This window comes from Heteronotia binoei, chromosome 6, assembly GCF_032191835.1.
Source record: "Heteronotia binoei isolate CCM8104 ecotype False Entrance Well chromosome 6, APGP_CSIRO_Hbin_v1, whole genome shotgun sequence".
In the NCBI taxonomy this organism is placed as follows: Eukaryota; Metazoa; Chordata; class Lepidosauria; order Squamata; family Gekkonidae; genus Heteronotia; species Heteronotia binoei.
In genome coordinates, this window is record NC_083228.1 from 137,459,653 (window position 1) to 137,473,575 (window position 13,923).

At 46.7% G+C, this 13,923-nt stretch overlaps 1 protein-coding gene across 1 annotated transcript in view; it reads right to left on the reverse strand.

Moving 5' to 3' along the window:
• Positions 1-998: 998 nt before the first annotated feature.
• LOC132574456 (cytochrome P450 2J2-like) overlaps positions 999-13,923 on the reverse strand; it is a 45,296-nt gene continuing 32,371 nt past the window's right edge. The window contains exons 8-9 of the mRNA XM_060242811.1: positions 4,926-5,067; positions 999-1,199 (exon numbers count right to left, since the gene is read on the reverse strand). Coding sequence (XP_060098794.1) covers positions 1,009-1,199; positions 4,926-5,067 — 333 coding nt within the window. The 3' untranslated portion in view covers positions 999-1,008. The remainder of the gene's footprint in view (positions 1,200-4,925; positions 5,068-13,923) is intronic.

The window sequence follows — 13,923 nt, forward strand, 5'->3', positions numbered from 1 at the left end:
GAGCTCTGAGAGAATTGCTCTTGAGAGAACAGCTCTGAGAGAATTGTGACTGACGCAAGGTCACCCAGCTGGCTTTGCATGGAGGAGGAGCAGGGAATCAAACCCAGTTCTCCAGATTAGAGTCCACTGCTCTTAACCACTACACCAAACTGGCTTTGGGGAAGGAGGAAAAGATCCCTGGTCCAATGTGCAAAGGGGGGAAAGATTCATAACCTAGGGTTGCCAGCTGTGAGTTGGGAGTGTGTCAAGTGGCCCCCCTGCAAGCTAGAAGCATCAAACTCATGGCAGACCTCCCTGGGATGCCCCTCTATCTACCATCCAAGTTGTGTGGAGATTGGTTTTGGATTACAGCTCAGTTCCAGAAGCAGTCTTCTCCCATAGAGCAGAATGGGACCTCTCTTATTGGCAGCCAGACCTCCCTGTCAAGTTTTGGAGAGCCAGTATTGGTGTTTCCAGGGCTGCAGAAAGGCTGTAGAAGAACATCTCCCTGGTTATCTTGACAATTAATGCCTTGATGCTGAGTTGTCTGGCCCATGGACCACTCCAATGGACTGAATGGACCACCTAAAAAAAATTGCTGTCTGTGGGCAGTCTGTTGAGAACACACAGACTGGGCAAATGACCACGAACCAGCCCTTGGTCCATGAAAAAATTAGGTTCATGACCACGAACCAGCCCCTGGTCCAAGACAAAATTAGGTCCATGACCACGAACCAACCCCTGGTCTACGAGAAAATTAGGTCCATGACCACGAACCAGCCCCTGGTCCAAGACAAAATTACGTCCATGTCCACAAACCAGCCCCTGGTCCAAGACAAAATTAGGTCCATGACCACGAACCAGCCCCTGGTCCAAGACAAAATTAGGTCCATGACCACGAACCAGCCCCTGGTCCATGACAAAATTAGGCCCACGCCCACTCCTAGTTAGCACAATGTTAGATGGTGTTTCAGTGAACTGTCATCAAATTGATAGGAACAAAAATGCTCCTCTAAATACATTTATGGCTTATGAGCCACTGTTGCGGGGAATGGCGCAGATCTTATAAGGATAGGGAGGGGTAGTCAATCGTACTACAGGTTCTTCTTTGATTTTTTTCATTCCTTCTGGTGGCCGAAAGGTGAACGTCCTCAACAACCTGGTGAAGATGATGAAGATTTCGATCCTTGCCAGCTGCTCCCCCAGACACACACGGGCCCCTTCAAAGGGAATACAGAAAAGCAGCAAATGAGTTGCATCCGCTGTACCTGCTTTTCACCATATATGTCTCTGACCAACAGTTAGTTGAGACTTGGAAAGGAGCACTGGGGCTTATAGACTGAAGCCAGTTCCCTCTCCTTCAAGTGGCCCCACAGCAATTTCCATTAGTACAACTAACTGCTCTTTCCATAACCTAGGGTTGCAAACTTTGAGTTGGGAAATACCTACAGATTTTGGGGCGAGGGGAAGGTTTGGGAAGGGGAGGCACTTCCATGGGGTATAATGCTGAAAAGCGGCCATTTGCTCCAAGTGAACTGATCTCCGTTGCCTGGAGATCAGCTGTAACCCCAGAAGATCTACCCAGGCGAAAAATATGGCAACCCTACCATAACTCCTTTTGCTTCCTACCTTGCTAGGAGCTGATTTAGGTCAGAATCCCCCATTAACTGATGACTACAGTCACATATTAAGTGTTTGGAGTCCTGATAGCTGTATGAGGTTTGGAATATAATGCATAGATCCAGGAGTGGCCAAACTGTAGCTCGGGAGCCACATGTGGCTCTTTCACACATATTGTGTATCTCTCAAAGTCCCTGCCAGCCAATGGCTTGGAGAATGCATTTAAAGTTGCTTTTCCCCCATCTCTCCTCCCCCATCTATTTGCCTCCCTCTCTCAAACCTCTGATGTTCATGTCTTGCGGCTTTAGAATGACTAAAGGGCTGGAACACTTTCCCTATGAAGGAAGGTTGAAACGCTTGGGACTCTTTAGCTTGGAGAAACGTCGACTGCGGGGTGACATGATAGAGGTTTACAAGATAATGCATGGGATGGAGAAAGTAGAGAAAGAAGTACTTTTCTCCCTTTCTCACAATACAAGAACTCGTGGGCATTCCATGGAATTGCTGAGCAGACAGGTTAAAATGGATAAAAGGAAGTACTTCTTCACCCAAAGGGTGATTAACATGTGGAATTCACTGCCACAGGAGGTGGAGGCGGCCACAAGCATAGCCACCTTCAAGAGGGGTTTAGATAAAAATATGGAGCACAGGTCCATCAGTGGCTATTAGCCACAGTGTGTGTGTGTATATAAAAATTGTTGCCACTGTGTGACACAGAGTGTTGGACTGGATGGGCCATTGGCCTGATCCAACATGGCTTCTCTTATGTTCTTATCTGATGTTTACTCTATGTGGTTCTTACATTAAGCATGTTTGACCACCCTTGGCATAGACCATTTTCTTCTCTAAGCATCTGATCATCTGTTCATTAGCTACATAATGATATAATATTGCATTTTAGGGAAAGTAGGTTTGGGATTAGGATGGAGAATACTGAAAGGGGAAGTTCACCCAAGCTTCTTTGTATGTACGAAGTCAACCAGTACTACCTATTTTAATAGCAACCATTGCAATATGAACACTACTATGAATTACTTAGTCCAGCAATACTGCAGATAACAAAAACTGTGAAAGGAGAAATTAAAGATGGGGAAAGGAAGAGAAGATGCAGGAGCAGTGTTGTTTGGGGTCTCCACTTATTTGCAGGACCTTTTTTGTAGCAGGAACTCCTTTGCATATTAGACCACATACCCCTGATGTAGCCGATCTTCCAAGAGCTTACAGTAGGCCCTATAAGAAAAACGCTGTCAGCTCTTGGAGGATTGGCTACATAGGGAGGGTGGTCTAATATGCAAAGGAGTTCCTGCTACAAAAAAAGGTCCTGATTATTTGGCTGGAGAACTGATTCTTTTTATTATTATTTGCTGTGTTGTATACAGTTTTGAAGAGGTAGGGAGTGAACATTATCAAGCCATGAAAAGGAAGGAAGCAGAGCATTCAACCTAACAATAGGGAAGGCATGAGCCCTGGCTACTGTTTGGATGGGAAACCTCCTTGGAATACCAGCAGCCAGGAGGGCAGGGGCAGGTTTTATTCAGCCACCTCTTTAAATACCCTCCAGGCCCCCAGTAGGATCAGTCATCAGAGATCAGGTCGCCATGACTTCCCGGTGCAGACACACACACAAAAATACAGAGGGCATGGGGGCTGATCTGATCTCTAGTACTAATAATAATATAATAATAATATAATAAAAATAAATTTTATTTATGCCCCACCCTCCCCGCCGAGGCAGGCTCAGGGTGGCTTACAGGACATGGCAAAAGCCATGTTAAAACAATAAAACAAGATAATACAATTAAATACAATTAACAATTAAGTATTTAAATAATCTAAAAACAGTCTAAAAATATAATCTAATAGTGCTACTATCTCAGTTATATTAATGATGGCGTGATGTTTATTCCATCTTAGAAGGCTAGCCGGAAGAGGGCGGTTTTGCACACCCTACGGAATTGGCTAAGATCCCGTAGGGATCCCGTAGCACTGAAGAGAGTTCAATTCAGTGAGACACAGGTGATGCCGTGTTGCTTGAGCAGGGAGCTACATGGAAGGAGTCTTCCCTCCAGGGCAAAGCAGAGGCTTTTTCATGGAGAAGGCCATGCATTCTACGTTTGATATCTCCACTTTTGGAATCTGAGGTCAAGCAGCTGTGGAAGACTTCTGCCAAAAACACTGCTGAGTTTCCAGCAGGATTGTGGTAGAAAGCGCTGTCGAGTGAAAGCCAATTTATGGTGACCCTATAGGGTATTCAAGGCAAGAGACTTTCAGAGGTGGTTTGCCATTGCCTGCCTCTGCATAGCCAACCTGGGCTTCCTTGGTGGTTTCCCATCCAAGCACTAACCAGGGCCAACTCTGTTTAGCTTCTGAGATCTGATGAGATTGGGCTAGCCAGGGTCATCTAGGTTCAGGGCTCGATCAAAACAAGCACTACTAATATATTTGGCCTTCCTCTGTATAATACCCAGGGGTGGAATTCTAGCAGGAGCTCCTTTGCATATTAGGTCACATGCCCCTGGTGTAGCCTATCCTCCAAGAGCTCCCAGCAGACCCTGTAAGAAGAGCCTTGTAGGCTCTTGGAGGATTGGCTATATCAGGGGTGTGTGGCCTAATATGCAAAGGAGCTGCTGCTAGAATTCCACCCCTGATAATACCTCTGTGATGTTATATGAAATGTATTGTTTCATATGCTTCGTTTATAACCCTCCCTTCTGAAGCAGCTTACAGTGTTCTCCTTTCCTCCATTCCATCCTCTCAACAGCACTATGAAGTAGGTTAGGCTGAGAGTATGTGACTGGCCCAGGGTCACCCAGAAAGTTTCCAGGGCAGAGCGGGGATTCAAACCTGGGTCTCCAGATCTTAGTCTGACACTCTAGTCTAGCCACTAGGACTCACTAGCAAAAGATAAGGAAGTTTCTTATTACCTCCAACTTGTAGTCATAGGACTTTATATTTCATCCACAAAAAAATACAGGACTGAGAAGGAGGTCTCATGAACATATTAACATCTGAAGCTGCCTTCTACTGAAACAGACCCTTGGTCCATCAAAGTCAATATTGTCTACTCAAACTGGCAGTGGCTCTCCAGGGTCGCAAGCTGAGGTTTTTCATACCTACTTGCCTGGACCCTTTTTAGTTGGAGATGCCAGGGATAGAATCTGGGACCTTCTGCTTACCAAGCAGATGCTTTACAGCTGAGCCACCGTCCCTCCTCATATTTTATGAAAACCTCTTATCTAATGAATTTTTCTGCAAAGCTCAGCACTAAATAGGGCAAATAGTTCTATGAATATCAGCCACAAATTAGTTTGGACATCGACATTTACCTGCTCCAAATGGAAGGAATGCTTCTCTCTCCACAAAATTTCCATCCTTGTCCAAAAAATGATTTGGGTTGAACTCATGAGGTTTCTCCCAATGCTTAGGGTCAAGAAGAACAGAGCGGAGATCTGTAATAACAGTGGCCCCCTGAAAGGAAAACGATAACATTTGTTTATGTCATGATTTATATAAACTTTGCTCATGAAGGAATAAGTGCACAGTTGTAACCTGTGCTTTTTTTTTTTTAGTAAAAGTCCATCGGGAGCTCATTTGTGTATTAAGCCATACCATCCGGCCTGGGAGCGCATGGATGCCGCATGGTGGATCAGACACACAAAAAAAAATGCAAGCTAGTGATCAATTTACTAAGAAGTATATAGAAATCAGTCCAAATGTCCAAAATATGTATATTCAAGTCCCAAAGTAGTGTGGAGACAAGCCAATCGATTAAGTACTAGTTTCTTTCCAGTCTTCATCAGACCTGGGACCAATATTGATTCAATTATATAGATTTATAGTGATTCAATTATATAGATATATAGTGGTCAGAAATTTTCAGGTAGAGTGGGCAAAAGAACAGAATACGTTGTGTGGTTGCTGACTCAAGACAGAGACCCAGACTTCGGAAAATCTTTGGTAAGTGATGTCGGGCCAGGGGATTCCAGTGCTCCTGGGGAGGGGAAAGTACAGCGGTGGGAGCAGGCAGAATGTGAACAGAAGGAGTACGAGACACGAGGGCTCGCCCCCCTTCCAGCCTGTGTCCCATCCCAAGGATAGCAAGTGGGAGGGCCAAGTGGAGACACTCGCCTCCGTCCCTGGTGATGTGCAACGCCAGGTCCATAAATAATAAAACCTCAGTCCTGCAAGATTTTTTCATCAGGCAGGACATGGACCTGGCTTGCGTGACGGAGACCTGGGTGCGGGAGGGGGAGACAGTTGCTCTCTCCCAAGTAGCCCCACCTGGGTTCTCCGTCCTTCACCAGGCCCGGACTAGCGGGCGGGGGGGAGGGGTGGCCTTTTTCATACGGGAGGATTGCTCCTTCAGGATACTTCCGCCACCAGAGATCAAGGGCGTGGAATGTGTGGGCCTGGAGTGGGACGTTGGGGAAAGTTTGGCAATCTGGCTGGTGTACCGTCCACCTAACGCACCAGCCAGTGCCCTGCCATCCTTGATGGAGGCTGTAACAGGCTGGGCATTGGAGCACCCTCGACTTATAGTCCTGGGTGACTTCAATGTCCATGCTGAGGACGCAGCTTCCACTTGCGCGACGGACCTAGTGCTTTCCATGGCAGCACTAGGACTTTCCCAATATGTAACGGCGCCCACGCATCAGGCCGGACACACACTAGACCTGATCTTTGCGGCGGGAGTAGCAGTGGGTCAGATATCTGCTGAGACAGTGCCATGGTCTGACCACCAGGTCCTGAAGGCCCGTGTGGATATGCCACCCCTGTCCCGTTTAGGCGGTGAGCAGATTTTGGCTCGCCCGCGTAGTCAGATGAACCCATTGCGGCTTCAGATGGCTATACGGGACCCTTGGCCCACCGGCGCCTCGTTGGATGAACTAGTGGAGAATAACCGGCTCTCCGAGGCCATCGACGAAATCACTCCCAGACGTCCTCTTCATCCTCGATCACGATCCGCTCCGTGGTATACCCCAGAGCTGCGATCAATGAAGCGACGATTAAGACAACTAGAGAGACAATGGCGCCACGCTCGTGACGAAGCTACGAGAACATCATATAGGTCATTTATGAGGACCTATGAGATGGCTATTCGGACTGCAAAGAAGGATCACTTTGCATCCAGAATCGCATCTGCGACCTCGCGTCCAGCACAATTGTTTAGTATAATTCGGTCATTAACAGAATTGCCGCAGGGCAAACAAAATAATAGAGAATCGGAAATAGGCTGTGAGGCTTTTGCGAGCTTTTTCACAGATAAGTTCTCGTCGCTCCGACACGACTTACCCGCCATAATTAATACAGTAGATGAACTTGGGGCACCGAGCACGTCTTCTGGTCCAATTTTGGATTCCTTTGGTCCACTCAGTCTGGAGGAAGTCGACAAGATCCTTGCAGCTGTGCGCCCTACGACCTGTAGGTTAGATCCGTGCCCGTCTTGGCTTATAAAGGCTAGCCAAACGTGGCTGCGTGAACCACTACAGGACATTATCAACAGGTCCCTGACTGAAGGGATCTTTCCCACACCTCTTAAAGAGGCAGTGGTCCGTCCCCTCTTAAAAAAACCATCAGCAGACCCGGCCACATTGGCGAACTATCGGCCGGTGTCAAACCTTCCCTTTCTGGGTAAGGTCATAGAGCGGGCGGTGGCGACTCAACTGCAGGGATTCCTGGAGGACACTTCCGCACTGGATCCATTCCAGTCCGGCTTCCGGCCATGTCACGGGACGGAGACAGTTCTGGTCGCCCTCATAGATGATCTTATGCGACATCTGGATCAGGGCGGCTCTGCAGTGCTGTTGTTATTGGATCTGTCAGCTGCTTTTGATACGGTTGACCATCAGCTACTGACTACCCGCCTTGCCGATGTGGGGATTCAGGGATCTGCCTTGCAGTGGCTGACCTCCTTTCTCCAAGATCAGGGCCAAAGGGTGGTGATAGGGGAGGAAGCATCCCAGAGGCACTCTCTTAGTTGTGGGGTGCCGCAGGGATTGGTCCTATCCCCGATGCTATTTAATATCTATATGCGCCCCCTTGCCCAGATTGTCAGGAGGTACGGACTGGGTTGCCATCAATATGCGGATGACACCCAGCTCTACCTATTGATGAGTGGCCAGTCTGACTGTACCCTGGAAAATCTAGACCTGGCGTTACAAGCCGTGGCTTCTTGGCTCAGACTGAGTCGGCTGAAATTGAATCCGACGAAGACGGAGGTTCTCTACCTGGGTCGGGGCGGTCCGGGGAGAGAGATCCAGCTGCCGGCCCTTGACGGGGTACCACTGATACCGGTCCCTAAGGTCAAGAGCTTAGGCGTGCTCCTTGAATCCTCCCTTACAATGGAGGCTCAGGTGGCAGCCACCGTTAGATCTGCCTTCTTTCATCTTTGGCAAGTGCAGCAGCTGGCCCCTTACCTGAAGCGCAACGACTTAACGACGGTAATCCATGCTACGGTCACCTCAAGAATAGATCACTGTAATGCTCTCTACATGGGGCTACCCCTGACGCTAACCCGGAGACTACAACTAGTGCAGAACGCTGCGGCACGGCTGTTAATGGGGCTGCCACGACGGGAGCACATTCAGCCAGTGCTGAGAGAGCTGCACTGGTTACCTGTTGTGTTCCGAGTTCGCTTCAAGGTGTTGGTACTAACCTTTAAAGCCCTCTATGGTCAGGGACCTGCCTATCTACGAGACCGCCTTTCCCCATATATCCCCCAGAGAGCACTGCGATCAGGGACAAAAAATCTGTTGTCTGCCCCTGGCCCAAAAGAAGCCAGGTTATGCATAACAAGATCCAGGGCTTTTTCGGTGGCAGCACCAGAACTTTGGAATACCCTCCCAGAAGCTATAAGGGCCCTGCGGGATTTGTTGGCGTTCCGCAGGGCCTGTAAGACTGAACTGTTTAGACAGGCTTTTGTGGTTTGATTGGAAAAGGGCTGCCACCGGACATCCTACAGAATGCTGGCGGTCATAGTCGGAAAGTCAATACCGCCTACATTGGATTGAAACAGCGCTAGAATGGTTTTAAAATTGATAAGTAAATTATGGTTTTATATGTTTTATTGAATTGATTGTTTTTATGATGTTGTAAGCCGCCCTGAGTTTGCTTGCGGAGAGGGTGGGATATAAATGTGAAGTAAGCCGCAGTAGATCTAGATGAGGACGATGGTGTCTACATCCGCTATCGCACCGATGGCAGCCTGTTCAACCTGAGGCGACTAAAGGCACACTCCAAGACAATGGAAAAACTCATCCGAGAGCTACTGTTTGCTGACGATGCTGCACTCGTCTCCCACTCGGTATCAGCTCTGCAGCATATGACGTCCTGCTTTGCAGAGGCTGCCAAGCTATTCGGCCTAGAAGTTAGTCTGAAGAAGACAGAAGTTCTCCACCAGCCTGCACCCCAGGAAGATTATCACCCTCCCTGCATCACTGTGGGTGAATCAGTTTTGAAGACAGTCCAGCAGTTCAGCTACCTGGGGTGCATCATCTCCTCAGATGCCAAGATCGACAAGGAGATTGACAACAGGCTGGCAAAGGCAAACCGTGCATTTGGCCGACTGCACAAAAGAGTGTGGAGCAACAAGCATCTGAAAAAAGGCACAAAGATCAATGTTTACAAAGCGGTTGTGATGACAACCCTCATCTATGGCTCCGAATCGTGGGTTTTATACTGTCATCACCTGCGACTCCTTGAGCGCTTTCATCAGCGCTGCCTTCGCACCATCCTCAACATCCACTGGAGTGACTTTGTGACCAACACTGAAGTCCTCAAGCGGGCAGAGGTTACCAGCATCGAGGCACTGCTGTTGAAGACGCAGCTGCGCTGGGCAGGGCATATTTCTAGGATGGAAAACCACCGCCTTCCCAAGATTGCCCTGTATGGCGAACTCTCCACCGGCCATCGAAATAGAGGGGCACCAAAGAAGAGGTACAAGGACTCCTTGAAGAAATCCCTTAGCACCTGTCACATCAACCATCACCAGTGGTCTGACCTAGCCTCAGATCGCAAAGCATGGAGGCACACCATCCACCAGGCTGTCTCTTCCTTTGAGAACACACGCATAGCTGGTCTTGAGGACAAAAGGAGATTGAGGAAGAATCGCACTGCTACAGGACCAAACCTAAATCAGACTTTTCCCTGCAGCCGCTGTGGCCGGACCTGCCTGTCCCACATTGGTCTTGTCAGCCACCAGCGAGCCTGCAGCAAACGTGGACTATTGCACCCTTCTTAAATCTTCGTTCGCGAAGCCAAGCCGAGAGAGAAATAAATAAATAAAAATTATACAATTTTTTTTTTTAAAGGGACGTAGAGCGTCTCCAGCAACAATTTCACATTGGCTACAGCTCAGTATGTGGCTTCTTGTGCCAATGTGAAATTGTTGCTGGAGACATTCTGCATCCCTTTTTTTTTTAATATACATGTTTTGGACATTTGGACTGATTTCTATATACTTCTTAGTAAATTGGTCACTAGCTTGCATTTTTTTGTTGTGTTATCCATTATAGTGACCTCTCTCGGATTGTATTCTATTGCACGGTGGATCAGGCCAGCTGGAGCCTTTGATTAGGTTTGCCAACAAACTGGAAGAAAAGTGTCCTGCCCCTTTAATAGAAATTTCATGCGTAGAAACTGTTGAAGTTCTCTGGGTATAGAGGTGAATAACATTAAGATCGATGTCTCACTCACCTTACCCTGCTCTCACATTCATCTCAGCGCGGTTACCTTCCAATTTCCCATTATCTGAGCTGGGGCTACAGCAAAGTTTGGCGTTTTCGCACAGCAAACGGAAACTGTTTTTTAGTGGTTTCCTTTTGCTGCGCGAAAACACCGATGCTTGCTGCAGTCCCGGCACAGATAGTGGGAAATTGGAAGTTAGCCACGCTGAGAAGACAAATGTGAGAGTAAGATCGGTCTAAGACTCTATAAAAACGATGTAATATTTTTCTCCAGGTTGTTGGCAGCCCTATCTTTGATGCTGTTAAGTTTATCTGGAGAGCTGGGAGGACTGTGAAAGAAGGGAAACTCCTGTGAATTGTAGGAGATACGAATTCTCCTCAGCCTTGATAAACAGTTCACATACAGACGTATTTCTAGGGTTGCCAATCCCCAGGTGGGGCAGGGGATCCCCCGGTTTGGAGGCCCTCCCCCTGCCTCAGGGTCATCAGAAAGTGGGGGGGGGGAGGGGAAGTGTCTGTGAACACCCTATGGAGACTTATTCCAATAGGAAATCATTGAGAATTGATCCGCGGGTATCTGGGGCTCTGGGGGGGGGATTTTTTTTAGGTAGAGGCACCAAACTTTCGGCATAGCATCCAGTGCCTTTCCCCAAAATACTTTCCAAGTTTCAAAAAGTTTGGACCAGGGGGTCCAATTCTATGAGCCCCAAAAGAAGGTGTCCCTATCCCTCATTATTTCCTATAGAAGGAAGGCATGCGGTCCCTTTAAATGTGATGGCCAGAACTCCCTTTGGAGTTCAATTAGGCTTGTCATACCCTTGCTCCTGGCTTCACCCCCAACGTCTTCTAGCTCCACCCCCAAAGTCCACAGGTATTTCTTGAATTGGACTTGGCAACCCTATGTATTTCAGATATCCTTCCTGAAATGGTTTCATTTCTTGTTCTTAGGCTTGGAGGTCCATAGCCGTACTACTCCAGAAATGAATAGGTTAAGGCTGCAGGCCCTAAGGAGAATCAGCTAGAGATCTCCTACAAGTCTGGTCTCTCTAGCCCACCAAGGGGGCTGTTCTACTAGTTACTTTTAACCTCTAAAAGTTAATTAAAGTTTGTAGTTTGCAAACTTGGCACGCCGCAAACCAAATGAGCATTTTCCCGACTCATGCTCATCCCTAATGAGGATCTTCACTGAAGGTAACTATAGCTGCCATATTGTATCTGGTTGTACCTTCTCAAAAAAGACATTTTGTGACTGCACCTACCACACTGTCAGAATCGAAACGTGTGCCCTCAGGCCCAAAAAGTTTGAGGACCCCTGCGGATTAGAGCCAGAGAACTTAAAATGAAATTGAAACATATATATTTGGGAGGACTTCCCGGAGGGGGAGTACCTCCTAAAGAAGTGTCAGAAGACACATCGCAGTTTGGGGAGCTTTTTGGGAGTGGAGGGGGAGCGGAGGCTCCTCATCCAACCCCAACTTGTCCCTGTAGCCGATGCCCAGCAACACCTTGGTGACTAACCAGGGCCACCGGACAAGGGAGTGGACGGAGACAACGTTTGATTTCCAATAAAGAAACAACCAAAAGAATTTGGAAGCTGAAACCTTGATCTCACTGGTGCCCATCGATGACTGAGACTGAACTGGCGGGTGAGTGTCAGAACCGAGAGCGGAGAACGGAGAACGAGGCGAGCGGCAAGCAGTGTTAATGGCAGCGACCGCGGCAGATGAGAGGCTGAGATGTGTTTAAGGCGGAGGCGAGGGGCAGACATTCTGAGGTTTGAGCTGAAAGAAGGCAGAAATTATAACATCCAGCAATAAAGATGGAGACGGGGAAGTCGGAGCGGAGTCGAATGTGAAAGAAAGTTAAAGACGGACAGTGGCGGCAGTGACTGAACGGTGAGAACGAGCAGACGAGCGGACGGGGTGAGTGACTGGAGGCAGAGAGACGGAAAGAGGGGGCTTAAGTGGAGAATATAGTACAAAATAATTGGAGAGGAAGAAATAAGGAGATATAAAGAAAAATAAACAGAAGGGGAAAGAAAAGAAGTGACTGAAAGTGCTATGTGGAACGAAGGTTAATGGCGGCGTGGGTGTTGTTGAAAGTGAAAGTACAAGACAGGAGGGGAATGGCGTCTTCTTCAAGGAGGGAAAGTGCATAGACGGTGTGGAGAACTGATTGTATAGTACTGTCTAAGAGGAAGAGAGAAAAAGCACAGAACTTGGGAGGTGTATACTTGGCAAAGGGTGGGGAGATGGTTTTGAGCAGCGGCTTCGCTGCGGCTGTCTCCTCACTGAAGATGGGTGTATGAGGTTTTGGAGACGTTGGAATAATTTGTGTAACCAAAGACAATAACTAGTGCTACAAAATCAGAAGAACTGCAGGAAGAAAGGAAGAAAAAAGTGCTCCATAGTGGAAGAAGAGGAAGAAGAGAAGGGAGAAGGAACTAGAAAGGGTGAACTTAATATATGATGGATTATGGAATCGATAATTTAACAGTATGGCAGAGAACTTAACAAGTGTATATAGATGCTGAACAAGTGGAAAGAGGACTAGTGGATGTCTGAGGTAATAGAAATAATAACTAACTGTGTATTTGTGTAATTGTGTAATAGAGTAATTGTATTACTTAATGAATTGAACTTAATGTAATGAATTGAATTATTCTTAATAGAGTAACTGTATTACTTAATGAATTGAACTTAATGTAATGAATTGAATTGTTCTTAATTATATAAGGTTTAGACTAATTAACTGAACAGATATTTGAGTAAAATTAACAACATAGATTGTAAGGTGAAGAGATTTTGGGTTGAAATAAGGGGAAAAAATAGAAAATAAATAGAAAAATAGAAGCATAGAAAAATACCTGAGAAAGTGGAAAAACAAAATCAATATTTGACTTAGCGGTGCAGAAAGTTACCAGGAAATAGGAATGGGAACCAAAGCTAAAAAATTGGGACAAGGCACCCCACCACCACCCCCAGGGGGAGGGGGGAAAGCAACACCAGAAATGGCCAATCAAGATGCTTTTGAGAAATTGCAAAATATTGTGATGGCAGGCTTCAGGCAAAATCAAGAAGCTTTAGAGACGATGAAAGTAGACTTGATGGGGCAAATAATAAAAACCAATAAGCAAGTTGAAGAATTTCAAAAACAACTGTTAGCTAATACTCAACAGGTCCACAGCCTAGCCGCCAAGGTGGATAAGATAGAGGAAAATGAGAAGGATACTGCCAATATAGCTCGGGAAAATAAAGCAAGTATGGCAAAACTAGAGGAAAGAGTAATAAAGTTAGAGATGGAAAAAGCAGCATATATATTACGTTTTCAGAATATACCAGAGGAAAAGGATGAAAGTCTAATAGATAAAATTTTGGATATACTGACCTTTGAAGATGAAGAATGGTTGGAAGAGGGGAAGAGAGATATTGAATGGGCCAAAAGAGTTTCCTCAAGCTATATGAGGAAACACAACCTGGCAAGGGAGGTCCAAGTCAAATTTACTCATCTCACAAACATGTGAAAATTTTTTGAAAAAAGTTAAAGAACAGGAGCTGAAGTGGAAGGAAGTGAACATTAAGGTATTGAAAGACATGCCCTGGGAAGTGCGTCAGCGTAGGTTTAAATATCGTAAACTGAC